General features: G+C 47.4%; 1 protein-coding gene across 13 annotated transcripts in view; it reads left to right on the forward strand.

Annotated features, from left to right (window-relative positions):
* The window catches only part of MYO9B (myosin IXB), a 384,903-nt gene that overhangs the window by 249,462 nt on the left and 112,148 nt on the right, over nt 1–23,293 (forward strand). For all 13 annotated transcript variants that reach the window (XM_086946942.1, XM_086946951.1, XM_086946943.1 and 10 more), the window contains 2 exons: nt 2,392–2,541; nt 15,831–15,991. In XM_086946942.1, the coding sequence (XP_086803068.1) occupies nt 2,392–2,541; nt 15,831–15,991 (311 nt within the window). The remainder of the gene's footprint in view (nt 1–2,391; nt 2,542–15,830; nt 15,992–23,293) is intronic.

Raw genomic sequence — 23,293 nt, forward strand, 5'->3', positions numbered from 1 at the left:
TTAAGATCACTGCTTAGTTCCTCTTTGGATGGAGACAATGTCCTTCTTGAAGTTATGCTAGAGAATCATGAGAATCATGCTCTACTCTGCTGCACACCTCAGCAGGGGACTACAGAAACATGCCGAATTGCATGCACCCGTGACGCATACAGTGTGTCCCACGTGACACCTTGATTATCTGCATAACTTGCTGTATATGGTACAAAGCTGTAACGCTCAGTGCTCCCACATTTAATTGTCTGAAACACTTGAAGATCAATTGGGTAAGCGCCAAACAATAACCTAAAGTAACATCACATTTCATTGGCTGTGACAGTTGAACAGCATCTTGCCCTCCTCATATAAGGTGATGGGTTGGACACTCATCTGTTGAGGGGTAATTAATCTGTGCCTAAATAGTAGCATCTCACTCCCATAATCATCTCAGTGACCACTGATTTCCATAAACCCCGCTCCTCCTACCAGCCTGTGGTGCGTCTTTGTTCAGTGCTCCGGTGTTATTCCGCTAGTTCTGTGTTTTATAAGTAAATTGTTATGACATGAAATAGACAAACTGCCCAGGAATTGACCCTCCCTCGGAAATAACAAGGAGGCTAACTCCAATGAGAATGTTGAGAAACCAAGGTGCTGATTTCCAAACCATCTTAAACGCACAAATGTCAACAATTGATGATACATTCTTGCTGACAATAGAGACCAAGTAAGGTCTCCAGGTTTTTCAAAATGTATAGAAACTGATGATGTATTTGCCTGAGTTCTTACTCTGACGCAACATTTTATTTATGTTTGTTCGATCTAAAGAGACTGCTATGCTTTTTTCCTCCTATTAAATTTGGTTTTGTTTGGGTGGGGGAGGTGGCGAAGAGTAGTAAAGTTTGTTGTGTGGCGGAGTTAAGATAGAGGGGAATAGGCAAGGAAGAGCGATAGTTGACTGAGTCCTATTTATATTCATTCATAGATGCACAGTCCCCACACCACCACTCTGCCCTACCCCCAAAAAGAACGTAGAGAAACAACAAACATTGGCCAAGCCAGAAGCTGTTGCCTGTTACATCAGGGTGCAGACTTCTTGACTTTGTCAGTGTATTATTTCCCCCTAGATTGCCGCAGTCCCCATGTTAGAATGTTTTTTCTTAAAGCACATGAAAAAGCATTGCAAGTTGACCTCTGTACAAGAATGCATGCATATGCATGAGCAGCCATTGGAATGTTTAGATCTATTCTAAGATGGCCGTACATGATGAACAGAGTGGAGGCGCGAAATCAGGGAGCAAATGAAATGAGAGAAAGAAAGAGGCAGAGAAAATAGTAGGAATGAAGGCAGCTGAATTGTGAGCAAGAGGCAGGTTCAAAGCCCATTCTAAGTCTATACTTGATACCATAGTTCTGTCGGCAAAAGCCACATATTATAATTTGTTTTTTGTGAGGTGCATTATGCTGCTTTTTTTCTGTTTCCTTCTGTAGAGCTTTATATTCGCACTTTATGCGGTTTCCAAGATGAATGCTTTAAATTACAAGTGTTGTCATTACCCAATTTATTACACTCTGAATGACTAAAGACAGAGTTTGCTCTGCCTGAACTAATAACCTATATGTTGCTCCAGGTAGCTGTGTCCAGTACTTAACCCTCTGAGTCATCTGGTCAGCTTTGTACCTCACTGTGACTGGCAGAAAGCAGTTGTGGAAGAGGCTGCATGGAACATCAGAGATAAATTCAAAATTGAGTATAGGGTCATTGGCCTCTGTAATATTGAAATTATTTTTAAGGGCCACATGTTTACTCCTCCAGTATTGGGCATCTCATTTCCATGTCCTAGTAAGATAATAGGACCCTGATTCAAGTCCATACTATTGGCCTAGTTTTTGTCCACAAACATTGCATACTTCCCACATGTTTGAGAAAATACTCCTGGGTCGCCATAAGTAAAACCAGGAATCCCTGCTCTGAACAGGGTCTTTTGATCAATTCATTGCAGAAAGCAGTGTGGACACTTTTTATTGAACGGTAAAAACTGTACTTTGTGCACTGGGAGTTTGAAATGAGGCAGTGTGGAGTAAGATAAACTAGAGAACCTCAGTATGTCAATGGAAACATATACAGATAGACAGTATTTGGATTTTCACATTCCCTTTTTTTCACGTTCTGTTACAGATATTATTACCTTGGGTCAAATTAATGCATGTTCTGTGGGGATATCTGTAAGGCAATGCTGTCAGCCACCCCCTGATCCCACTGAATGAAGTATTGCTGGGGGACTCCTAACTCTTATATGTTTAGGTTTAAACATACAAAAATACTTTGTTTAATAACATTACATAACCATAATAGGTACAGCATTAGCTCCAGTAATTGTTGGTGGTTTGTGGTGGCGTGTGTTTCTCCTTCTTCAGGTGTTCATGAAGGAGCCAGAGCGTCAGAAACTGCAAGACACACTACACAAGGAAGTGATCAGGAAAATCATCCTCCTGCAGAGCTGGTTCCGCATGGCTGTGGAGAGGAGACATTATCTGAGGATGAGGCAAGCTGCCATCACTATTCAGGTAAGCGCCTTCTTACATCGTTTCCCCCACACCGTTAAAAACATCTTATTCTGTCAGGATATTGACATGGACTGTTTATTTATTTATTTATTTCTTTTGGAAAACCTTTATTTGTAATTCAAAGTACACCGCTATTCAGCCGTACATCCCGGAGGCTAGGCAGCATCATGAAGCAACATGGAAGTGTGCACAAAACAGTAAAAGGAGCAGTCAGGTTTAATTTTATATATTATAAAAGTGAACCCAATGAACAAGGTGAAAACCGAAAAGGGACGAAGATAAAGAAGGAAAAGGGGAGAAAGAGGGGGGAGAAAGGGAGAAAGATGGCAAGGCAGAGCAGCATAGAAGAGCGGTAAGGCACATGTCCAGGGGGAGAGGCGGGAACTTCCGCATCATGAAATAACCATATCAAATAAGCACACATCAGACCCCCCAGGATATAGCGGCATGGATTGGCAAATTTAGCGGCACAAAAATGAAAATTTAGCGGCACAAAAATGGAAATTTAGCGGCATTTAGCGGCATTTTATTTTGGGTTTTTTGCAACACCAAACACAGATATCTTACTGTTTGAGTTATTTGACAACATGGAGCTATGTACATTTTGTTTATTTACAATTCAGCCCATTTGTTTTAGTTAAAAGGCATGTTAATCTTGGCCATGTACGTTCAGTTCTTCTGAGCCCCCATAGGTTTCAGACTAGGCATGCTGGAGGCAGAGACAGGTCTCGGAGCGAGTGGGACGGGTATGCTCAGACGTGAGTCCCGTGCTCTCCATGCCACTGGAATTAAGCTATCCAGGCTGATGAGGGCTGAAAGCCCGAAACCTGTCCTTGGATGCTTGTTTCCAGTCCAGGGAGGACTTGGCTTGGCAGTTCGGGCTGGAACTGTACCCATGGGGCTCAGGGTCAAGACTGATTTGCATATGGCTGGGTTCAAACTGGAGTGGCATGGTGAGCAAGAAAACAATGTATTTTGGCCCAGATCTCTGTACTGGGGTGAATGTATGACATTGTTCTGCATTCTGTCCATCACCTGTTGTTTTTACAATCCACAATGTTTTAAGGCAAAGGTCATGCAAGAGAGCTATATTTTCTAAGGAATATGCAAAATTTGTAAAGTTGTGGCCTGGGAAAGTCCACTCATTTCATAAACCCACTTGTAAGCAAAATGACTTGTTGTCTGAATGAGGCTGTGAATACAAAACATTGTTCCTTAACGCATGTCAGTCAAGGTTAAAGTACAAAACAGCATAAACCTGGGGAATGGAAAATGGGTGCGCATGGGGCTGGATTTTAAGGCGGAAACGGGCGGAAAACGGCGGAGACGGCAAATTTCGTGTGCTTTTGTCCAAATATCGCGACATTTCAACAGATCGGCCAATTTCGCGATTTTTTTGCAAATTGCAAAAACCCCGATAAGCTGGAGGGTCTGTATATGCACACACACACAAAACACGCACACACACATACATATACACACAATATGCATAAAGACAGAGTGAACGAGACAGACGTAGAGGGAGTTAGAGAGAGAAATGTGGGAAAGGAAGGAGAGAGAGCTTAAGGAAAAGAAGGGAAATTAGTGGAAAAGATGGGGATTTCGAGATTGTAAGAGTGGGAAAAAATATGAACTGAGGTAGGGGCGAGAGATGCAGAGGGTTATGGAGAGGCGTAAAAAAAGAGAGAGGGTAGGTAGGAAGGTGAGACATTGAAGCTTTGCTTCCGGGCGCCTCTAATTGTTTCCTTCACAGAAAAGCCCCCACTGTGCTTCTTAGTAAAAGCGTGTTTTTTGTAGCACCTGTGGGAACTGTATTGGGGCATATTATCAAGCCTGTGCGCTAAAATTATCGCCGCTTTATCGGCCGGAAACGGCCGATAAAGCGGCGATAATGGGCTTGATAATATGCTCTGTGGAATTCCAATCGAAGCCCATGTTAGATGTCTTCACATCTAACATGTGCTTCGATTGGAATTCCATAGAGCATATTATCAAGCCCATTATCGCCGCTTTATCGGCCGTTTTCGGCCGATAAAGCAGCGATAATTTTAGCGCACAGGCTCGACAATATGCCCCTGTATTATTACTTGTTTATACCGTGGCTCTGGCAGTCACTAGATCGTTTTAGTCGCGTGGCAGCCAGAGGCGGGCTTTGTTGACTGGAATAAAGGCTTTGACTATTTTCATTTCAGTGGGTTGGAAGGAGCCGACCTTGAAGAAATCTCTATAATTAGCGAGGCGCTGCAGTTTGCTCAGTTTTGTCACGTTTGTGTGCACAGGGAAGAGACGAGGCTCTAGCATTTGCACCCTCCAGTCCCATGAGTTGCTGGATGTGACTCACAGCACGTGGCTCTTGTTAGCGTCAGAAGGTGTAACTCAGGCGCTCTCTAACGGCGGACTTTCATATCAAGCCTACAACCAAAACCCACAATGTCAGCGCGCAAGCTACTGAAATGTGACAGCTAGTGCCAAAGACAACATGACGTAAGGAAATTACTGGTTTAATAATACACTCTTTAAGCTCAATTAACTTATAAGTGTATGTGTGTGGTACGCAGGTCACATGTACTGGGCCAGTTCACCCCTCTCATGCCCATATAATGTGTACCTTCGACCTGAGTAATAAAACATCTACAACTGAAAGGGGGAGTTTGGTTTAGCTTGAGGTGTGCGTAAATTACTGTCAGTATGCTTTATGTTCTCTGTGATCCTTCCGCGTATTTTATCTTTTCAGTCGACAAAACTCTGCACTCTGTGCGGGGGGCCTTTGGGGGACATTAATCTTTTATTTTTAGTATTGCTGTATGTCGGAAATGACTTCCGAACAGTTTCTTGTTCCCTGCTAACGCGATCCTGGCAGGGACGTCTGTGTTCGCCGGCCGGCTGTTCTCCTGCTCCGAGTCCGCTTCCCTGGTCTCTGGAGAAGAGGAAGAGGCTTCGTGTGTGTGTCGCTGCCGCTTCTTGCTGGTCTTCTCCCTCTCTCGGCCGCCGTGGTCTTCTTCCTCTCTCGGCCGCCGTCCTCGACCTCCTCTCGCTCCTTCTCTCGCCGCGAAATCCTGGGGAAGGGAAAATGGGTGCGCATGGGGCTGAATTTTAAAGCAGAAACGGGCGGAAAACGGCGGAGACGGCGGAAACTGCAAATTTCGCGGGCTTTTGCCCAAATATCGCAGCATTTCACCAAATCGGCCGATTTCGCGATTTTTTTTGCAAATCGCGAAATCGCGATAAGCTGGAGGGTCTGACACATGTGTAAGCGGAGCAAGAAACAGGATTACATCACGTGAAAACCTGGGTGGAGGGTTTAGCTATGGTGAGAGACGAATTTCCGGTTGGACTATCTCCGGGGGCACACAAATGTCACCTCTATACGAATTCCACCTCTATACGAATTCCAGGCCCCCCAGACCAGCCCCCACATCTTGGGCTTACCCCGGGCTAAGTAGACAGTCTTCTCCCGGAGCATGCACCAGTCCATGCTGGTTTTCCAAAGACTCACAGTGGGGGGGGGTCGGAGCACCCCATCTCTGGGCAATGTCCCTCTTGGCCACCATATTCCCCAGGGTGACCCAGCGGGTTTGAGCGTTATTGTAGTCAGTCGGACCCCACACATTCAGCAAGCAGCGTCGAGCTTCCGCAGGCAAATCCACACCAGTCACAACACGATTAACCGCATGCACTCGCTCCCAATAAGAGGCTATGGCATGGCACTCCCAAATGGTATGCATTAAAGTGGCCAGCGCACCACATCCCCGTCTACAAAGGCCGTCCTGGGAAAGCCCCATATGAATCAACCTGGGGCCAGTGACATACACCCTGTGGAGTACTTTCAGCTGAACCAAGCGCAGTCTGGACGAAATAGCTACTACCTTAGGGGAGGAAACCGCAGACTGCCAGTCCTCGTCATCCATCTCAATCCCATCATTCATCCAGAGGTCTCGTACTTTCACCAGCATGTCCGTCCGAACATTGATAAGTTTTTTGTAGGTCAGGGAGATGGCGCTGTCCGGCATATGGCCGTCCAGCACCCTGTCCTCCAGCGGGGATGACTCGGGGACTTTTTCACCTACAGGCAAGGAGGACGTAAGGGCATGCCTCAACTGCGCGTATCGAAAGTACTCCGTGGCCCCCAGTTGAAATTCCGCCTGTAGAGCAGCAAACGATTTAATTTCCCCCCTGGCCATCACATCCGCCACCTTGGAAATACCGATGAGGGCCCACCGATCAAATCCTTTTGAGTGCCACAAATTCCCCAGCAAGTCAGAGTCGTAAAGGGGAGTACCCATGATGAGCCTACCCTTCCACCCCAGAGTCTTCGTAACCGCCCTCCACAAGTGCACCGCGGTCCTGGTGGGACCGGTCAATTTCCGGTCCAGAGATCTAGAATACAGCGCTCTGTAGTACATCCCGTCGTTCATGAGCCAGCGATCCATGGCATACCCCGGATTAACCACCGGTCTGTAGAAGCCATGATTGATAGCCGCCAGTTGAGAAGCCCAGTAGTACCGGTGCACGTCAGGCAGGTCAATACCGCCGTCATACCACGGAATGGTCAGTTTGACTACGGCAATGTGCGGCCTTCCGTCCCACAAGAGGGTACGCTGCAAGCCTTCGATCTCTCTGAAGTATTTAGAAGGTACTGGGTCCTGCGTGTTTTGAAGCGCATACAAAAATCTCGGCAGGGACATCATTTTGAACAACGCCGCTCGGCCCAACAAGGACAGCGGCAATCTTTTCCAACCCTCCACGTCACGCCGAAGGCGTGCTAGAGGAGGGAGCAAGTTGTTTGCGTACCGTGCCCTGGCATCCGTTGAAATATAGATGCCCAGGTACTTGAAGCCCTGTTGCGAGACCTGTATTGCACAGCCCCTAGGGAGACGTGGAGTGTCCCCGCGGAGCACGTAGAGGTAGGACTTGGACCAGTTAATAACCAGGCCCGAGTATCCACCAAAGGCACCCAGTACATCAAATACCACAATCAAAGACCGACAGGGGGAGGTGAGGTAGAGAAGAATGTCGTCAGCGTATAGCGAAACACGATCTTCAAAAACGGGTGACCACTTGATCCCATTAATATCAGGGTGAGTGCGGATCCAAGCAGCAAGTGGCTCCAGCGCAAGGGCAAAGAGGAGCGGTGATAACAGGCAGCCCTGTCTGGTACCCCTGCGCAAGGCAAAGGAAGCTGACATGCGGCCATTGACCGTTATGTTGGCCATCGGGGAAGAATAGAGACGCTGAACCCAACTGATGAAGTCAGGGCCGAACCCAAACTTAGACAACACCGCCCAGAGGTAGTTCCATTCAAGCGAGTCAAACGTCATCGTCGCGTCCAGCGAAGCCAGGACTGTTGGCTCGCAGAGCATGTTCGCCCGCGACATGACAGCGAAGAGTCGTCTAAGATTAAGGGCAGTGTTACGGTGAGGTATGAAACCGGACTGGTCTGGGTGGACCAAGTCCGCGATCACGCCCACGAGCCGATTGGCCAGCAACTTAGCCAGGATTTTGGGCTCGGCATTCAGCAAAGAAATAGGGCGATACGACCTACAAAGGTCTCTAGGCTTCCCCTCCTTATGGATGACCACAATGGTAGCCAGGCGTTGATCCAGTGGAAGTTCACCAGCGTCTCGGGCTTCCAAGAACATATTCCTCAGGGGTGCGGCGATAGTGTCCGCTTTGATTTTGTACAACTCCACCGGGAGACCATTGGGACCTGGAGCTTTCCCGGAGCGCAAGGACCGTATTGCTAACGCCACCTCGTCAGCCGTGATGCCCCGGTCCATGTCATCGCGCTCAATATCAGACAGGCAAGGGAGCTCAATCCCCTCTAAGAAGGAGGCCGAGTCCGATTCAGTCAGAGCGGAGACTGATGCATAAACCATCTCAAAATAGTCGGCAAACGCCGCGGCAATAGCAGTGGGATCAGTAACAACCAGACCATCGTCACCCAGGATCTCAGGCACCACACGGGAAGCCAACTCCTTCTTGTCCAGCCAGGCAAGAAGTTTGCCCGCCTTGTCTCCGGCGTCATAAATCCTCCCTTGCTGTTCCCTGCCCATCGCCTTGGCAGCATCAGTGGCAGTGGCTCTATATTCCGACTGCTTCAGGGAGAGAACACGTAACAGTTCGGGTGTCGGTCCCAGCGCCAACTGGGAGTTCAGTTCAGCAATATCCGACTCCAACCGTACCATGTCTTCATCCCTTCGTCTGATCACCTCAGCTATCAAGGAGAAAGCTTCTCCTCTAAGGACAGTCTTAAAGGCCTACCAGAGGGAAAGGGCCGACGTTACCGTACCTGTATTCTCCGTGAAGTACAGATCGATAGCTTTAGCAAGGAGGTCTTGAGTCTTGGGGTTGCGGAAATACCAGGGGTTGACCGGCGCCACCCTGGCCGCCGCCGCGATGCCAAAGTCAAAGGATACCCAAACTGGAGAGTGATCCGATATACCCCTGGCCATGAGGCGAGCCCCAGAACCGCGGGTGTCTGTGCCTGAACCGCGGGTGTCAAAATGTAATCAATTCGGGAAAGACTACCGTGGGCCCCCGAATGGAAAGTGTACTGTCGTTGGGCGGGATGTAAAAGTCGCCAACAATCAATGAGGCCCATGGTGCTCATGAAGTCCGGGAGCCATGCTTGTGCGCTGCGTAGATCTCTGGACGGAAAACGATCCAAAGTGCCCGAAACCACAGAGTTAAGGTCCCCGCCCAGTATTAACAGCCCCTCCGGGAGGCCCAAAATGGCACCTCCAAGATCCTGGAAGGTAGCCGCTTGCAACCCCGGGGGGACATAAACAGAAACCAAAACCAGGGTACGTCCCTCCCATCTGCTCACCACGGCAACATATCGGCCCCTTTCATCAACCACTATGGACTCCACCTCCAGGGGAAGAGACATGCGCACCATTATCCCCACCCCTCGGGATCCCGAGGAGAACCCGGAATGGGCCACCATTTTGAACCCCTTTCTATTCAGAGCCCTACAAGTATTGCCAACGAGATGAGTTTCTTGCAGGAGGATAACATCGGGGACACAACGTTTAAACATTTGTAATACAACACCACGTTTAATACGATCCCCCAACCCATTCACGTTCCAACTAAGTACATTCAAAGTCTTACCCCCCATCATCAAAGATGCCTCGTCCCAGCCATCCCCCCCAGAAGGCAGCCACCGATACGGTGTAATCAAGACAGTAGTAGCCTCGCCATGAGAAAAGTAAGAAAGGAAAAGCAAGAAAAGAACACACAACCCAACAGCCCCCCACCCTACACCCCTTCATTAGACTAAAAGCCCCCCAACTAGCAGTGTGCCTGTTGCCCCGTATAAACTAACCTACAAGAAGCCCCCAGAGGAGAAGGAGACATCCTATCACCCCCCGTTACCCTCCAAAGTTGAAAAAACAGGAAAAATAAAAAAGAAACAAAGAGTCAATGAACGATGCCATCCGCAGAGCCCATCGCAGAAAGAAGACCAACATGTTAAAGTTTATTCCTGGGAACCTGGGCCGCCCGACGCCCCTTCCGACAGATCCTCAGGAGTAGTCCGACGCTGAGGCAAGGTGTCCAGCCAGTCCCCGGCAGCATCTGGCAAATCAAAGAACAGCGTCCCATCACCATGTTCTATTCGCAGTTTCGCTGGGTAGAGCATGGAGTACCTCAACCCCATCTCCCTCAGTCTTCGTTTCACTCCCATAAAACTTTGCCGGCGTTTCTGTACAGCCTGAGTGAAGTCGGGGAAAAAATTCACGTCAGCATTCTGAAACCGCAGCGGACCGCCACTTCTCGACGCTTGTAGGATTGCGTCTCGGTCCCTGTAGTTAAACAGTCTGGCAATGATGGGGCGCGGGGACGCACCCGACTTCGGCTGGCCACCAGGCAGTCTATGAGCTCTCGCGACCGAAAAGAATTTACTCAGGCCTCCGGGCGCCAAGTGCTTCACCACCAGTTCCTCCACAAACAAATCCGCGGCGTCCTCCTCCGCACCCTCCGGCACACCTGTAATGCGGACGTTCTGGCGCCGTGCCCGTCCCTCAAAATCATCAAGCCGGCGCGCAAGCATCAAATTAGCGGCCTTCAAGTCCCGAACCTCGGTCTGCACGTCCGACATATCAGTAGTCAGACTCGACGTCTTGATGTCGAGTGACTTGACCCTGTCGTTCGTCTTCCCGAGGTCGGCCCTGATGAGGTTGAGCTCGATCGTGAGGGTATCAACCTTGGTGGACAGTACTTCATGTTGGCTGTGCATCTCGGCCTTCACGCCAGCAATGGCTCCCATCACATCCCGAAGGGTGGGTTCGGTATCTTCCGGGGACACGTCCCGCTGCGGGTCCTTGGTATGGCCCGATGCACCTGGTGAACCTCTAGAGTGAGAAAATCGTTCAGGGATGGTGGACTGCGAGTGGGAGGGTTTCCTGCTGACCCTCGGAGGCTTCCCTTTGTCTGGATCTCCTCTGCCCGCCATGTTGGGCGACGGGGATCGTACGATCCGAGAGGGGGCAAGCCAATAACACCACCTCCACTTGATCGAAGTCAACAAGTCCCTCCACCGTCCCCAGGGAACAGCAAGCCTCCAGGGAGATCAGCAGGGCCGCCGGACCTCGCAAATCAGTTAGCCCCACTCGAAGTGCCACCGCACAGGGGCTCCGTCACCGCCCCAACAATGCCAGGCAGCTATGGCGTCGTCGTCACCAGGCCTCCCAACGGTGTAACTCGTTGCAGGAAGCTCGGATCTTCAATCTGAAAACGGGCGCCGCATCAGCATCAACACCGCAACTGGTTCCCACCGCCGTGGGACAGGATAGTTGACAGGATCAATACGGAGTATCGGAGGGTCTTCGGAGCTCCGAGCTTACGCAGCCATCTTGGTTGCCCGCGAAGCTCCTCCCCCGATGGACTGTTTATTTCTACTCTCTTCAAACTGTTTGACTTCTGTGCTGGAATTTATGTCTGTGGTTTTGTGCCTGTATGACAGATCGGAGTGGAATGCTCACATTTTAACAAAAAATATCAGTAAGCTAATGTTTGTGGCATGTGTAGCACTAGATACACATGCTGTGCTAAACTTGTTGCCATCTCACAGCACACAGTTTTTTTTATATTTCCATAATTAAATTCTCCCTCTCAAACTCATCCCCTGTTCAAATGCTGTCAAGTGACACTGGAACACAAGACCTCTCCCTTAGCCAGCATTTTATCATTCAAAGATTCACATGCTTGAATCCTTAGTGGGAATTCCCTTCAACTCTGGTAAACAGTCTTAAAATGTCATAAGCCCCACAACACTGCTGGCGTGGTGGCACGTCCCGACCCCCCCCACCCCCCCCCCGCCACCATCAGACACTACCCAAACTTTAGCCACTTCCATGGAAGTGCTGTGCTCTCTACTGTCCATGAAGGCCACCGTAGCTCAGATTTCGACTGCAGTTCCTGTGTTTGGCCCTTTTTTGGCTACAGCTTGACACCTACTTCGCCTTCCCTTGACTTCTGTAACTCTTATATTTAGCTTTGACAAACGTGCGAGTTGTACTTAGAAGATTTTGTAGACTTTTCTCCACATTTCTGGCCCAGGGGACTTTTCTAGATAGCAAATACCTCTATGAACGAGACGGGGAGAGGAAAGAGGTTGGCTTCTTAAGAAAAAGAAATGGCCCCCTTCCAAAGGGGGTGCCGCCTCTTTCGAGGGATGATTGAGTTCCTCCAAGCGCTTACACTGCTCCTGTGCTATAAAGGAAGCATGTGAAGCTTCCTCAACTGTATGTTACCTCTTAACTATTAATGAGGATTTCCAGGAGGGGAAGGAATACTAACTCACCCGGAATCTTCTTTAAGGTGCTAAGCAGCCCTCCGTCCTCTCCGGAGAAAGTGCAAAGGGGAATACCCTCAGTTGTACCATAATCTTTAGTCTCCATAAAAAAGAAAGCTGTCCCAATTTACAGGCAAGATGAGATACTGGTAGTGTGCTATTCCTAAAATGATTTGCACCGTTTTCCCAGCCTTCCAGGCTTTAGTCTATTAGGCTACATTGTCCTTATTCTCTCTCACCCTTCTTTTAAAAAAGATTTGTGAAAGAGTTAACTAGGTTATTTCTAGTGACTTTCTATTTACCGGCGTTCGGGGTGGAACCATGCCCTTGCACACATTTTTCACCAACAAGTTATACGCTGCGTGTTGGCGTGCTAAATAAATCATCTATGAAAAGAAACTCCTGGAGTGTGGCATATAACATGTTGGATATATATATATATCTATATCCACACACACACACACACAAAAATGTGGTCTATTATCCTTTACATTTGTCGGCAATTTTGTGCTTTGGACTGTAATGAAAATGCTCCATTGAAAACGCTCCATCGAAAACGCTCCATCAACCTAGTTGGATCCAGTTATTTAATATACTATCTAGAACCCCTTAGGGAATGGTATACTTCATTAATTAGATTATATTTTGGGGGGTATACACTGGACTGAAATATCTCCCAGTCCTCCTTATATTACGATTAAAGATGTAATGATTATTAACCAGGAGGAGCGCTAAAGTACATCTAAGTAACTAGTGCTTCTTTTTCATTACCATACTTTTTCGGTGGACTTAAATTCCAAGAAATAATTTTATTTCAGTAAAATATTTTCTAGTGAAGAATTAGTGTGTAGCTTGAATGGTAATTTGAAATAACCCTGTTTAACTTCTAGATTACAACTCTTACTGATGAAAAGTGACCTACTGAATTGGTGTAATTAGAAAAATGCATTTATACAAGTAAATTCTGTAAAGGTTTGTGCAGATTGTGTTTTGGTGACTTTCCATTAAACCATATATATATATATATATATATATATATATATATATATATATATATATATATATATATATAGTTTCAAACATAATTATTTGTCTTAATTAGGCGTGGGACATGGCTAGGTGTATGTTTTGAGTTTCTGAAAAAATGAGGGTGTCGGATTTATAAATCATGGCATCTCTCCCCCCCCGAATAAATACTTGGTGCTTTATTCAAATAAACCTCTGTACCCTTGAGAATGAGCTGGTCAAGTATTGATTCTATGTGGATTTTGGCCAACAGAATTACGTTATTTTATAAATACATTTTTACTCAAAGGATGCAGAATGATGTTTATCAGCGTAAAAAGCAGTGTGTAAGGTCAAAATTCAGAAATAGCAGGTAATGATTCATGGTCTTTTGAACTCTTGCTATGTGAATCAATAGTTTTTTAAAGTACATTTTTTTATCATTAATTTTGGATCCATTCATGCCTGGAAAATAAGATTTAGACATGGATATGTTTTTTAAATGTGAAATTAAATTTGTTTTATAGAGTGCAGTTTACATTGAACATTGCTTTAAAAATAATGCATGATAAGCCCAAAACTTCATAATTGCAAAACAAACTTTGATTAAAGAGAGAAAAGGTGATGGTGCTACCCCCAGGCAAGTCAAGCTGGGAGAAAAACTGCAGACGACAACGGTGTGAATGTGACAGAAAAATGAAGTACTCGGACTTCATTGGCAAACACACCTATGCTGACTTACTAGATGAACAAGTTGTTTATGAACAGGGTATTTTATACCTTTTCATAAACAGCACTCATTATTTGTTTATTAGGGAGATACCTTTCCCATAATATATTTACTTTAGAAGTACAGAAACCGGTTAAAGTGGCTGGTTCAGGTTTGCGCAGGATCTTCCTTGTTTGTTCACACAGTGATTTGTCCTGTTTATTTCCCTGTTCCCACGTCTGCTGCCGTTTGTTATTTGCTTGTTACGTTTCCGCATTTATTGCTGCGATTTGTGTGAGTTGTCTACACTTATTGGATTGCCTTTTGAATAGGACTATTACTTTTTTTAAATAAATATGTGTATTTGATCTGCTTTGCACCTTTTCCTCCTTTTTATTGAGCTAGGGCCATGTTGTGCGTGAGAGGAGCTTTTAGTAGCATGTGCTTGCTTAACCCCTTAAGTGCTGCCTCGGTGCATTGGCCGACGGCAGCACTACCTCCCCAGTGCTGCGCACGACCATTGAACGTCCATTCAGCACTAGTTCTAATGGACAGCGCAGCACTGGGGAGGAATGTGTAATAGCAGCTATGAGGTTAAACATACAAATGGCCAATAAGTGCCTTAAATACATTAGTTTACAATTAAGTATAATTAACCATTACCTTTGATTGGAGCAAAATGTAGCCAGTTCGAAAATTATTTGTTCATGTCTTGAATGCCTCCGCTACATGAATCCTCGTGGTTTATGTTGGAAGACCTTCATCTTAAAGAAAGCTGCAAGGTCGAAAGCTACGTAGATCTGCTTACCTGTTCAGCCGGTGTGTGAGTAGTGTGCGATCCCACCCCCATCTGTTCAGTGGATGGTCGTTCTTGACATGGCTGTACAGGTTTGCATAGAATTATCTTAGATCCGATCAGAGGTGGCAGACTGATTTTGCATGCATTCACTTTATAACATAACAAGACATCCTGCTCCCAGTTTATAGTAATGCGTATGGAGCCAGATGTACTAAGAATGGATTTGGTAAAAATTGATGGAAATTGGGCACCAACCTTTACTGAATTCATTCTGTTCTTGTAAACGGACCCACATACTAATAGGTCTGTTCACAAAACCCGGTTCATAGTGGGTCGCGGTTCGACCGATGAATATTAATTTCGGTAGATCGCACATTGTGACCCACAATGAATCGCAGCCTTTCAAATAAAGCACATTTTAAAAAATTTAACCCATTTTCTGTAAAAGGAAAAATTGATGTATTTACAAATAAGAGCAATTATTTTTAAGAGTAGGCAGAGGTACCATTGCCAACTCCTAAAAAAATGTTTCTAGGGGACCCCTTCCCATTTGCAAAGAGGTTAGCACCTCCTTTGAGGTGTCAGTAAAATATTAATGTTTTGCAGCCACATTTCCCACCATAAAGAATCACTATTAGGAAGGGACATCCTAAAAAAGCCCCTTTCAAATTCTGATTCATTATTATTTTCTCAACCATCTTAGTGATTCAGTAGCACATTATTAAATCGCTCAATGGGTTTAGTATATTTGAAAACCACATTTTCTTGTCTCAAACCTTGCGATTTACCGAATCACAGGGTTTGCGACAAGAAAGCGTGTTAGTACATCAAGCCCCTCATGAGGTTGTGTTGAGTATGGCTGGAGTTCAGTTTTCAGTTAGGCACTTGGCTTTAGCCAACTTGTCCTTGCATGAGCAGTCTTCTGTCTGTGATCGCGGGCTTCACTTGAGGTGGTTTGATCATGTTGTGAACTGTTGCAGCGGTGTTGGAGGTTGTACGCTGTCCGGAAGTTGAAGAACAAGGCCGCAGCCTATATCCAAGCAGTGTGGCGTGGACATGTGCAGCGAAAACTGTACCTACAGCAACAAAGAAGGATTTGTCTCCTGCAGGCCTGTAGCAGAGGTTACCTGCTGCGTACAAGGTAAAGTAGAGTGAGAGAAGCATGTGAGTTGCCTGGTAGAAGTTAACATCTATGTGTTTTTTTTTTTTACAGAAATAGGTAGAACTTGACTTTTTCAAAAACAAATCATATACCATGTTGTGACCAGAAACCTATTTGCTGGCCGGAGCACTATATTTTTGAAGTTCTGCCTCACTTGCACTAAGAAATATATAATCACCTGGAGGTAATTCTTAGTATATTCTACAATGACATGATCTAATTGCAAAGTTAATGGGGCATTTTCTTGTCAGGGAATGCGCAATATGTTGTGCACATTACAACAAAAAATATAGGACTTTGAGGGTCGGGCTGCATAAATTCAAGATTCTGAACAAGCAAATGGCTGAAAATGCAATTAATGGAAATGCAAATCTAAATATTTTGATTCTTAACACCTCAACCGCGGCGGTTTTTCCGCCGCGGTGCGGGCGTTCTAAAGAGTGGACGGGGCTCCGTCGGCCTTTGGCCGACGGGTGCACGGAAGGGGTTAAACTGAAATAACGCAAACAAAAGAGATAAACATTTTCGGGTTTCTGTGGCCTCATTCTGTTTTCAGCAAACAAATCAACAAAACTTTATCAAGAGGCCATGCATGTACCATGTTGCTCTTCATATGCATATTAAAATATCACTCACATAAGGGAAGTCTGATATGTAGCTATGTATATTTGGATTGGATGTTTCAAATTAAGGTGTATTGGAACACAAAGTTCTCAAAAGGGGTAGCACTTTACAAAAAACGGTTTTACTGTGGCTAATTGTGGCGGAGAGAAATCAGATTGATTGGACAAAAAGCACCTACTCCAAGAACAACAGCAAAATAATAATATCCATAATAAATGTGTTCGAAGCATATGAGTTGCAGATTACACACTGCGCATTAGATCGCCACCTGGTGTTGGGCTCGGATGATTGCACTTTGTTATTGTCCTGGAAAAGTCTTTGGAAGTCACAAGATAGGTGACTCCTACTGTGGACCATAGTGCGCATGGGCATCGGCTCCATCTTCAGATTGTTTTTTTCAGCCATCGGGTTCAGATGTATTCCTAGCGCTCCAGTTCGGAACCGATTTGATTTTGACGCGCAATCCTTCACCCATTTGACGGTACTGTTTCGATCGCGATCACACTCGACGCACATCTCAACGGATTCGAAGTCCTCGATTCCAGTCGTCGAAGAGGGCCTTCGGGCCTACCTGAGCCTCGGTATCTGGCTCATGGAAAGGACGCCATCAAGAAGTGTCCTCCATGTGGGTCGAAGTTTCCCCACACCGATCTGCATGAGGTGTGCAACCTCTGCCTCTCACCGGAGCACGAGGCCAGACACTGTGAAGCTTGTGCCTCTTTCCACTCCAAGAAAACCATTCGGGTTCGTCGATCTAGAAGAAAAATGGCTCGCCCTTCGGCTCAAATCCCCCACATCTTCCAAGAGGGCGTCGATGTACCGGAACAAGAAGGCGTCGTCCTCGGCAGTGAATCCGAAGCAGAGGAATTCGATGTAGAAGAAATCACTCCGGCACAGCGGGTCTTATCCTCTTCAATGCTAATGACAAGGGTAACTCGTCATGCACTGCCCATTCATTTCAATGGAAATCTCATTATATGGACCTAACTCCAATAGCGTCCAAGTGGTTAAGTAAGAACGTCGACCCTGCCCCCCCCCCCCCGCCCCCCCCCCCCGTACCACTCCAAAAAAGGCTTTAGTCACACCTTCTCCTTCGGACTCAGATGCGCACGAGAGACTGCTTCCAATGCCCCGACTTTGGGCTCGGCAAAGAAGCCAATTAAGCCTTCAGGCAGTTTAGGCTCGAGCCAGCCTGCTTTCGTTACCGTACCAACCCCTTAAAAGAAGCCATCCTCGGTGCCAGTCGATACTTCCACATCTAAGCACTCGGCGCCGAAGCCCACCGGCACGAACCATCAAAACATTCGGTACCTAAACCGCAAGGCACATCGACTTAGAAAAAACACCCGCAGCTGAGTAAACAGTCAATACCAAAGACTTCGGATCCACGTCCTCCGGAGCCGAAAAAGCCGTCGGTTCTGAAAAACCTACCTGCTCCAAAACCTCAGAGCCGGTAAAACATCATAAAAATGTCATGGGACCAGTACCTCATAAATCTACCAACCATAGAAAATCGGTACCGAAGGAACTGCCTACGCCTGAAGAGCTTTTCAGGGTCCTGCTAGCAGGAGCCGGAAAAAAGAACTGAAAGTAGCTTGCCTTTGGCTGTGCATCATGGAATACCGAGGGTCTCTGGAGGGTTCCTTAAAGGCACGGTTTTCCAGACACATAATGGCAGCCTATGGGGCTTGTCTGTCCAACCATTCCTCTCCATCATAAAGGATTTTTGTGAAGGGGAGTTTCTCTATGTCTGAAACTCTGTAAAATGTGAACATTTCTATATTATTTAACTCTCCTTTTTCACTTCAGGATGAAGTGCTGGCCAATGTAGCCTTGTTAATGTCAGGCTGCATTATTTGTCTTTGATTTTCTATTAAGTTTCTATGCAGGACTGTAGAAGAGGACAACTTAAGAGCCTATTTTGATTGCTCCGGGGTCCACGCACATGGGCGGGACTATTCACAGATTATGACTATAACAGAGATACCCCTACTACAGAACTGGAGTTACAGGTAAGAAACTACTCCATCTCCTCTTAGGGCCCCTTTTCCACCACCTCCTCCACAATCTCCTTCACCTCCTCCTCCACCTCCACCACCACCACATCATTCTCCTACACCATCTCCACCAGGTAACGACGATGATTCTTCTGATGAGGGGGAAAAACCATCCCAAATACCACTAGGGGGCCAGAGTCCACCATCTTCACCTGACCCCTGGGATGAATATAACACACCAGATGTGCCTAATATTCCACAGGAGGAAATATACCCCTCTAGGCCTTCACCTACAGAGGATATATCAGGCTTCAACCAGTTAGTTCACAGTGCTGCTTAATACCATGGGGTTAGCCTGCACACAGATCCTATAGAAGATTTCCTTATGGACCCACTTGACACCTCACAAAGGTCAACTTCCATTCTGCCAATGCTTAAAGGGGTAATTAAGCATGCACCAGAAGTATTTAAAGATTCTGTGCGGGCTAGAGCTATTAACCATCGGATCGGCAAAAAGTACAAAGGCGCGCCTGGAGACCCAGCCTATATTAAAGGCCCCATCCCATTAGACTCCCTAGTAGTGTCAAATGCCAGAAAAAGGGCAAATTCTCAAACATCAGGTGATGTTCCACCCCCTGATAGAGTCTAAGCTCTTAGACGCCTCAGGCAAAAGAACAGCGTCACAAGCAGCTAACATCTGGTGTATTGCTAATACTTGCGCTTTGTTACCTAGGTATGATAGGGCACACTATGATGAACTAGAGTCCCTATTACAACATCTTCCAGAGAAATACAAAACCAAGGCCAATTACCTTATTCAGGAGGGTAAAATAATCACTAATACCTCCATTCGTTGTGCCCTAGATGTAGCTGATACCGCCTCTAGAGCAGTTAATACCAGTGTACTCCTACGTAGGCATGCGTGGCTACGCATTTCTGAGTTCAAACTAGAAGTGCAAAATGCTATTTTAAATCAGCCATTCGATCAAGAACATTTGTTTGGACCAGATGTCGATTCTTCATTAGAAAAAATGAAGAAAGACACAGCCAAATCAATGGAAACCTTGCAATCGCAAGCTCTCAGGTGTTCATTTTGTTGCTCATTATATAGAGGCACCTCCAGAGGCTATTCCTCTGACAACCCATCCACTTCTTACAAATTTCTCATCCAATCTACCTTTACCAAGGGATACCAAAGAGGTGGTTAGAGAGGCAATAACAATAAGGGAAGAGGCAAAACCAATAACACCAGGTCTCCCTCAACCCCTACACAATGACTTTCCTCCACTCCCCCAGGAACATTCCAATCCTGTCGGGGGCAGAATACAACAGTTCCTTCCTGTCTAGAACTACATCACTACAGACCGGTGGGTGAGACAAATCATTCAATCAGGCTACTCTCTAGAACTCATCTCTACTCCCCCAAACATACCACCCAGGCAGCATCAAATGTCACCAGACCTTCTGTAGTAGGGTATCTCTGTGTATAGTCCTAATCTAGTGAATAGTCCCGCCCATGTGCGTGGACCCCGGAGCAATCAAAAATAATCTCTTAAGCTATCTTCCGTGCAATCCTGCATAGACACTTAAGAGAAAATTAAAGACAATAATGCAGCCTATACCTGCAAGGCCACACTGTCCAGTACTTCAACTAGAAATGCAAAGGATATTCCACCAATATCACATTTAACACAGTCTGCTATGTTTCACCCATAGAGAAACGTCCCCTTCACAAAATCCTTGGAATGATAGAGAGGAAGGGATGGACCGACAAGCCCCCGTAGGCTGCCATTATATGTCTGGAAAAAGATACCGTGCCTTTAAGGAATTCTCCAGAGACCCTCTGTATCCCATGATGCACAGGAAACTCCTTTTACTTTCAGTTCTTTTTCCTGGAGCATTGAGCTCTCCCTTTTTGGGTGTTTTCTCAATTGTTTGGCACTTTTCAAGTGTTTATAGTGTTTCACTCGACGTCTTACAGCTTATTCTTCCTTTTGCTGGAGTTTTTGGCCAGTTTTGCCCACTCTTTTGTCGAATATGCCTGCCTTGTTCAGCAAGTGCCCTGAGTGTGCCAGGAAGAAGGCAAAATCAAACCCTCACAGGGTGTGTATCCTCTGTCTCCCTTCTTCTCATGTCCCTGAAGACTGTGAGATCTGTCAGTCCTTCTCCAAGAGGACCCTGAGGGACAGAGAGAAGATTAGGCTCCAAGGCATGGAGCTAAGAAGACATCAGGAACAAGGTGGGTCTGGGCATGGAGGGACTTCTTCCTCTGCCTGTGCTTCGGCCTCTGGGGGGCTCCCCAGTCAAGACAAGGCCAGAAAACGGCACAGATCTCCGTCGACGTCGATAGCCTCGAAGTCGGCGTCAAGAGGGATGACCACCATCTGCTCCCCGTCTCCCTAGGCCTCTGGGTCGAAGCGACGTCGCCATTCGACGTCGAGGGGGCTGACATCGAGACCTCGGACGAGGTCGACGTCGAGGACTTCATCGAATTCGAGATGGGTCCAGGAGGTACCGGCGCATGCCGTCGAGGCGACTTCGCCGTCGAGGTCGACTCGACGTCGACGAGAAGAGAGTCGACGTCAAGGGACATTTCGACGTTGAGACGTTCGACGTCGAAGAAGAGGTTGACGTCAAGGAGGGAGAAGTCGACGTCAAGTGGGCGATCAAGGGCCAGGACTGTGTCCCAGGGCTCAATAGTCAGCCTATCTCCTGCTTCCACGAGCCAACGATCGTGGCGGCGCCGGCGCTCGTCTGAAAAGAGATTGACCTAGAGAACATCCTCATCAAGGCCTGCGCAGAAGAAGAGGCGAGTGGTTCGGTCTTCGGACTCTGCATATTCCCAGACCTATTCACCTTCTAGGCCCAGGTCTCCTATGCCTCCTCCGTTGCCGAAGGATACTCCTCCTCTCCAACCTACTCCGCCTCCTCGTCCACCTCATCGTCCTCCGCCACTCCCACCGCTTCCTCCTTCAAGGTCTGTGTCTTTGCCACATCTTTCATCACGGCCTACTGGGCCTCCACAGCCTAGGCCTCTGTTTCGGCCTCCCCAACTTCCACCTCCTGTGCGGCCAGTGGATCGCCCTAGGCCTCGAAGGTCGAGGTCACGGTCCAGACGGAGGAACTGGTCAAGAAGTGACCGCCGATCTTCAACACGGTCCCGGCTCCATCACCGGAGGGGCAGGTCAAGGTCCCGTCATACCAGTCATACGGATTCTTCCAGCGCCCAGGAGCACTCCCCCATCAGATTCACCACGTACTAGAGTGTCCCCAGTGGATGATATCGTATCGTTTCAAGAGGTGTTGTTGAGAGGGGCGGCGAAGCTGGGGATTTCGCTAACAGTGCTCACACCTTCGACATCAGTGATTTTCGAGATCCTGCACAAGCGACAGTTGTCTCGCCCCTTGTTGCCCTTGGTGCCAAGGCTCGAGGAACCGGCTATGGAGCTCTTCTTGAGTCCTGCATCTACGAAGTCTGCTCCTTCCAGGAAGCAGAAAAAGTACAGGGCCCCAGACTCCGATCCGGCGTTCCTTAGATCAGACCCGGTGCCGGATTCGCTGATAGTCACTGCGGCTAGAAAACAGCACGCTACTGCACCGTCGTCTACGGTGCCTCCGGATAAGGAGAGCCGTTTGATGGATTCGGCGGGTAGGAAAGTCTGCAGTACGGCTGCTACGTCCATGAAGGCCGCCAGTGCCGCGGCTCTGTTGGGTCATTATGACCGGTCGTTGTGGGAGTCCCTGCAGCAGTTTCTGGAGCATCTTCCTAGGGACAGGAGGGAGGACTTCCAGGAAATCATCAACTAGGGAATGATGGTATCCAACCAGGTGATCAGCTCAGCTGCAGATTCCTCTCTCCTGGCGGCTCATGGATACTACCACGGGATTAATCTGAGATGTCATGCCTGGTTGCGCCTGACTTCGCTAAAACCGGAGGCGCAGCAGAGAGTCGCCAACCTGCCATTCTCTGGTGCTACGCTCTTTGGAAAGCATGCGGACAAGGAGATGGCCCGCATGAAGGCAGAGGCTGAAACCCTGACGGCCGTCAGGTTGGAAAAGCCGAAAGAACAGAAGAAGGCCTTCTGTCCCTTCTAGAGACGTTTCAGTGCCCAGGGAAGAGGGCAAGGTTGTCAAGCTGGGCAGCAGCAACAACAGCAGCAGCAGTACCAGCGGTGCCCATTCCAGAAGCGCCAGAGGGGTAGAGGCAGCCAGCAGTCCTCCTCAACGCTTAAAGGCCCGGCCACGTCTAGGCCCTGAGGTGCTACTTCCCCCTCATCAGTTACCCGCTCCGGTGGGGGGAAGCATACAAAATCACTTGGCAGAGTGGAGAAAAATTACTCAGGACAAGTGGGTGATGAATATTGTTTGCAATGGATACAGTCTTCGTTTCGTCTGCCCGCCTCCAGCGATTCCACCGGTTTGCTCGCAGTTCCAACTGCGCGAGCTCCAAGTGGAGGCCGATACCCTGTTAAGAAAAAGGGCGATAGAAGACGTCCCTCTGTCTCAAAGGGGAAAGGGTCTTTACTCACGGTTCTTTCTGGTACGCAAGAAGGACAAGAACGAGTTCAGGCCCATTCTGGATTTGCGACAAGCAAACAAATTGATTCGCAGAGTAAAGTTTTGCATGCTGACTTTGCACCAGATTTATCCTCAGCTGCAG

The sequence above is a fragment of the Lissotriton vulgaris genome, chromosome 12 (assembly GCF_964263255.1).
Source record: "Lissotriton vulgaris chromosome 12, aLisVul1.2, whole genome shotgun sequence".
Classification (NCBI taxonomy): Eukaryota; Metazoa; Chordata; class Amphibia; order Caudata; family Salamandridae; genus Lissotriton; species Lissotriton vulgaris.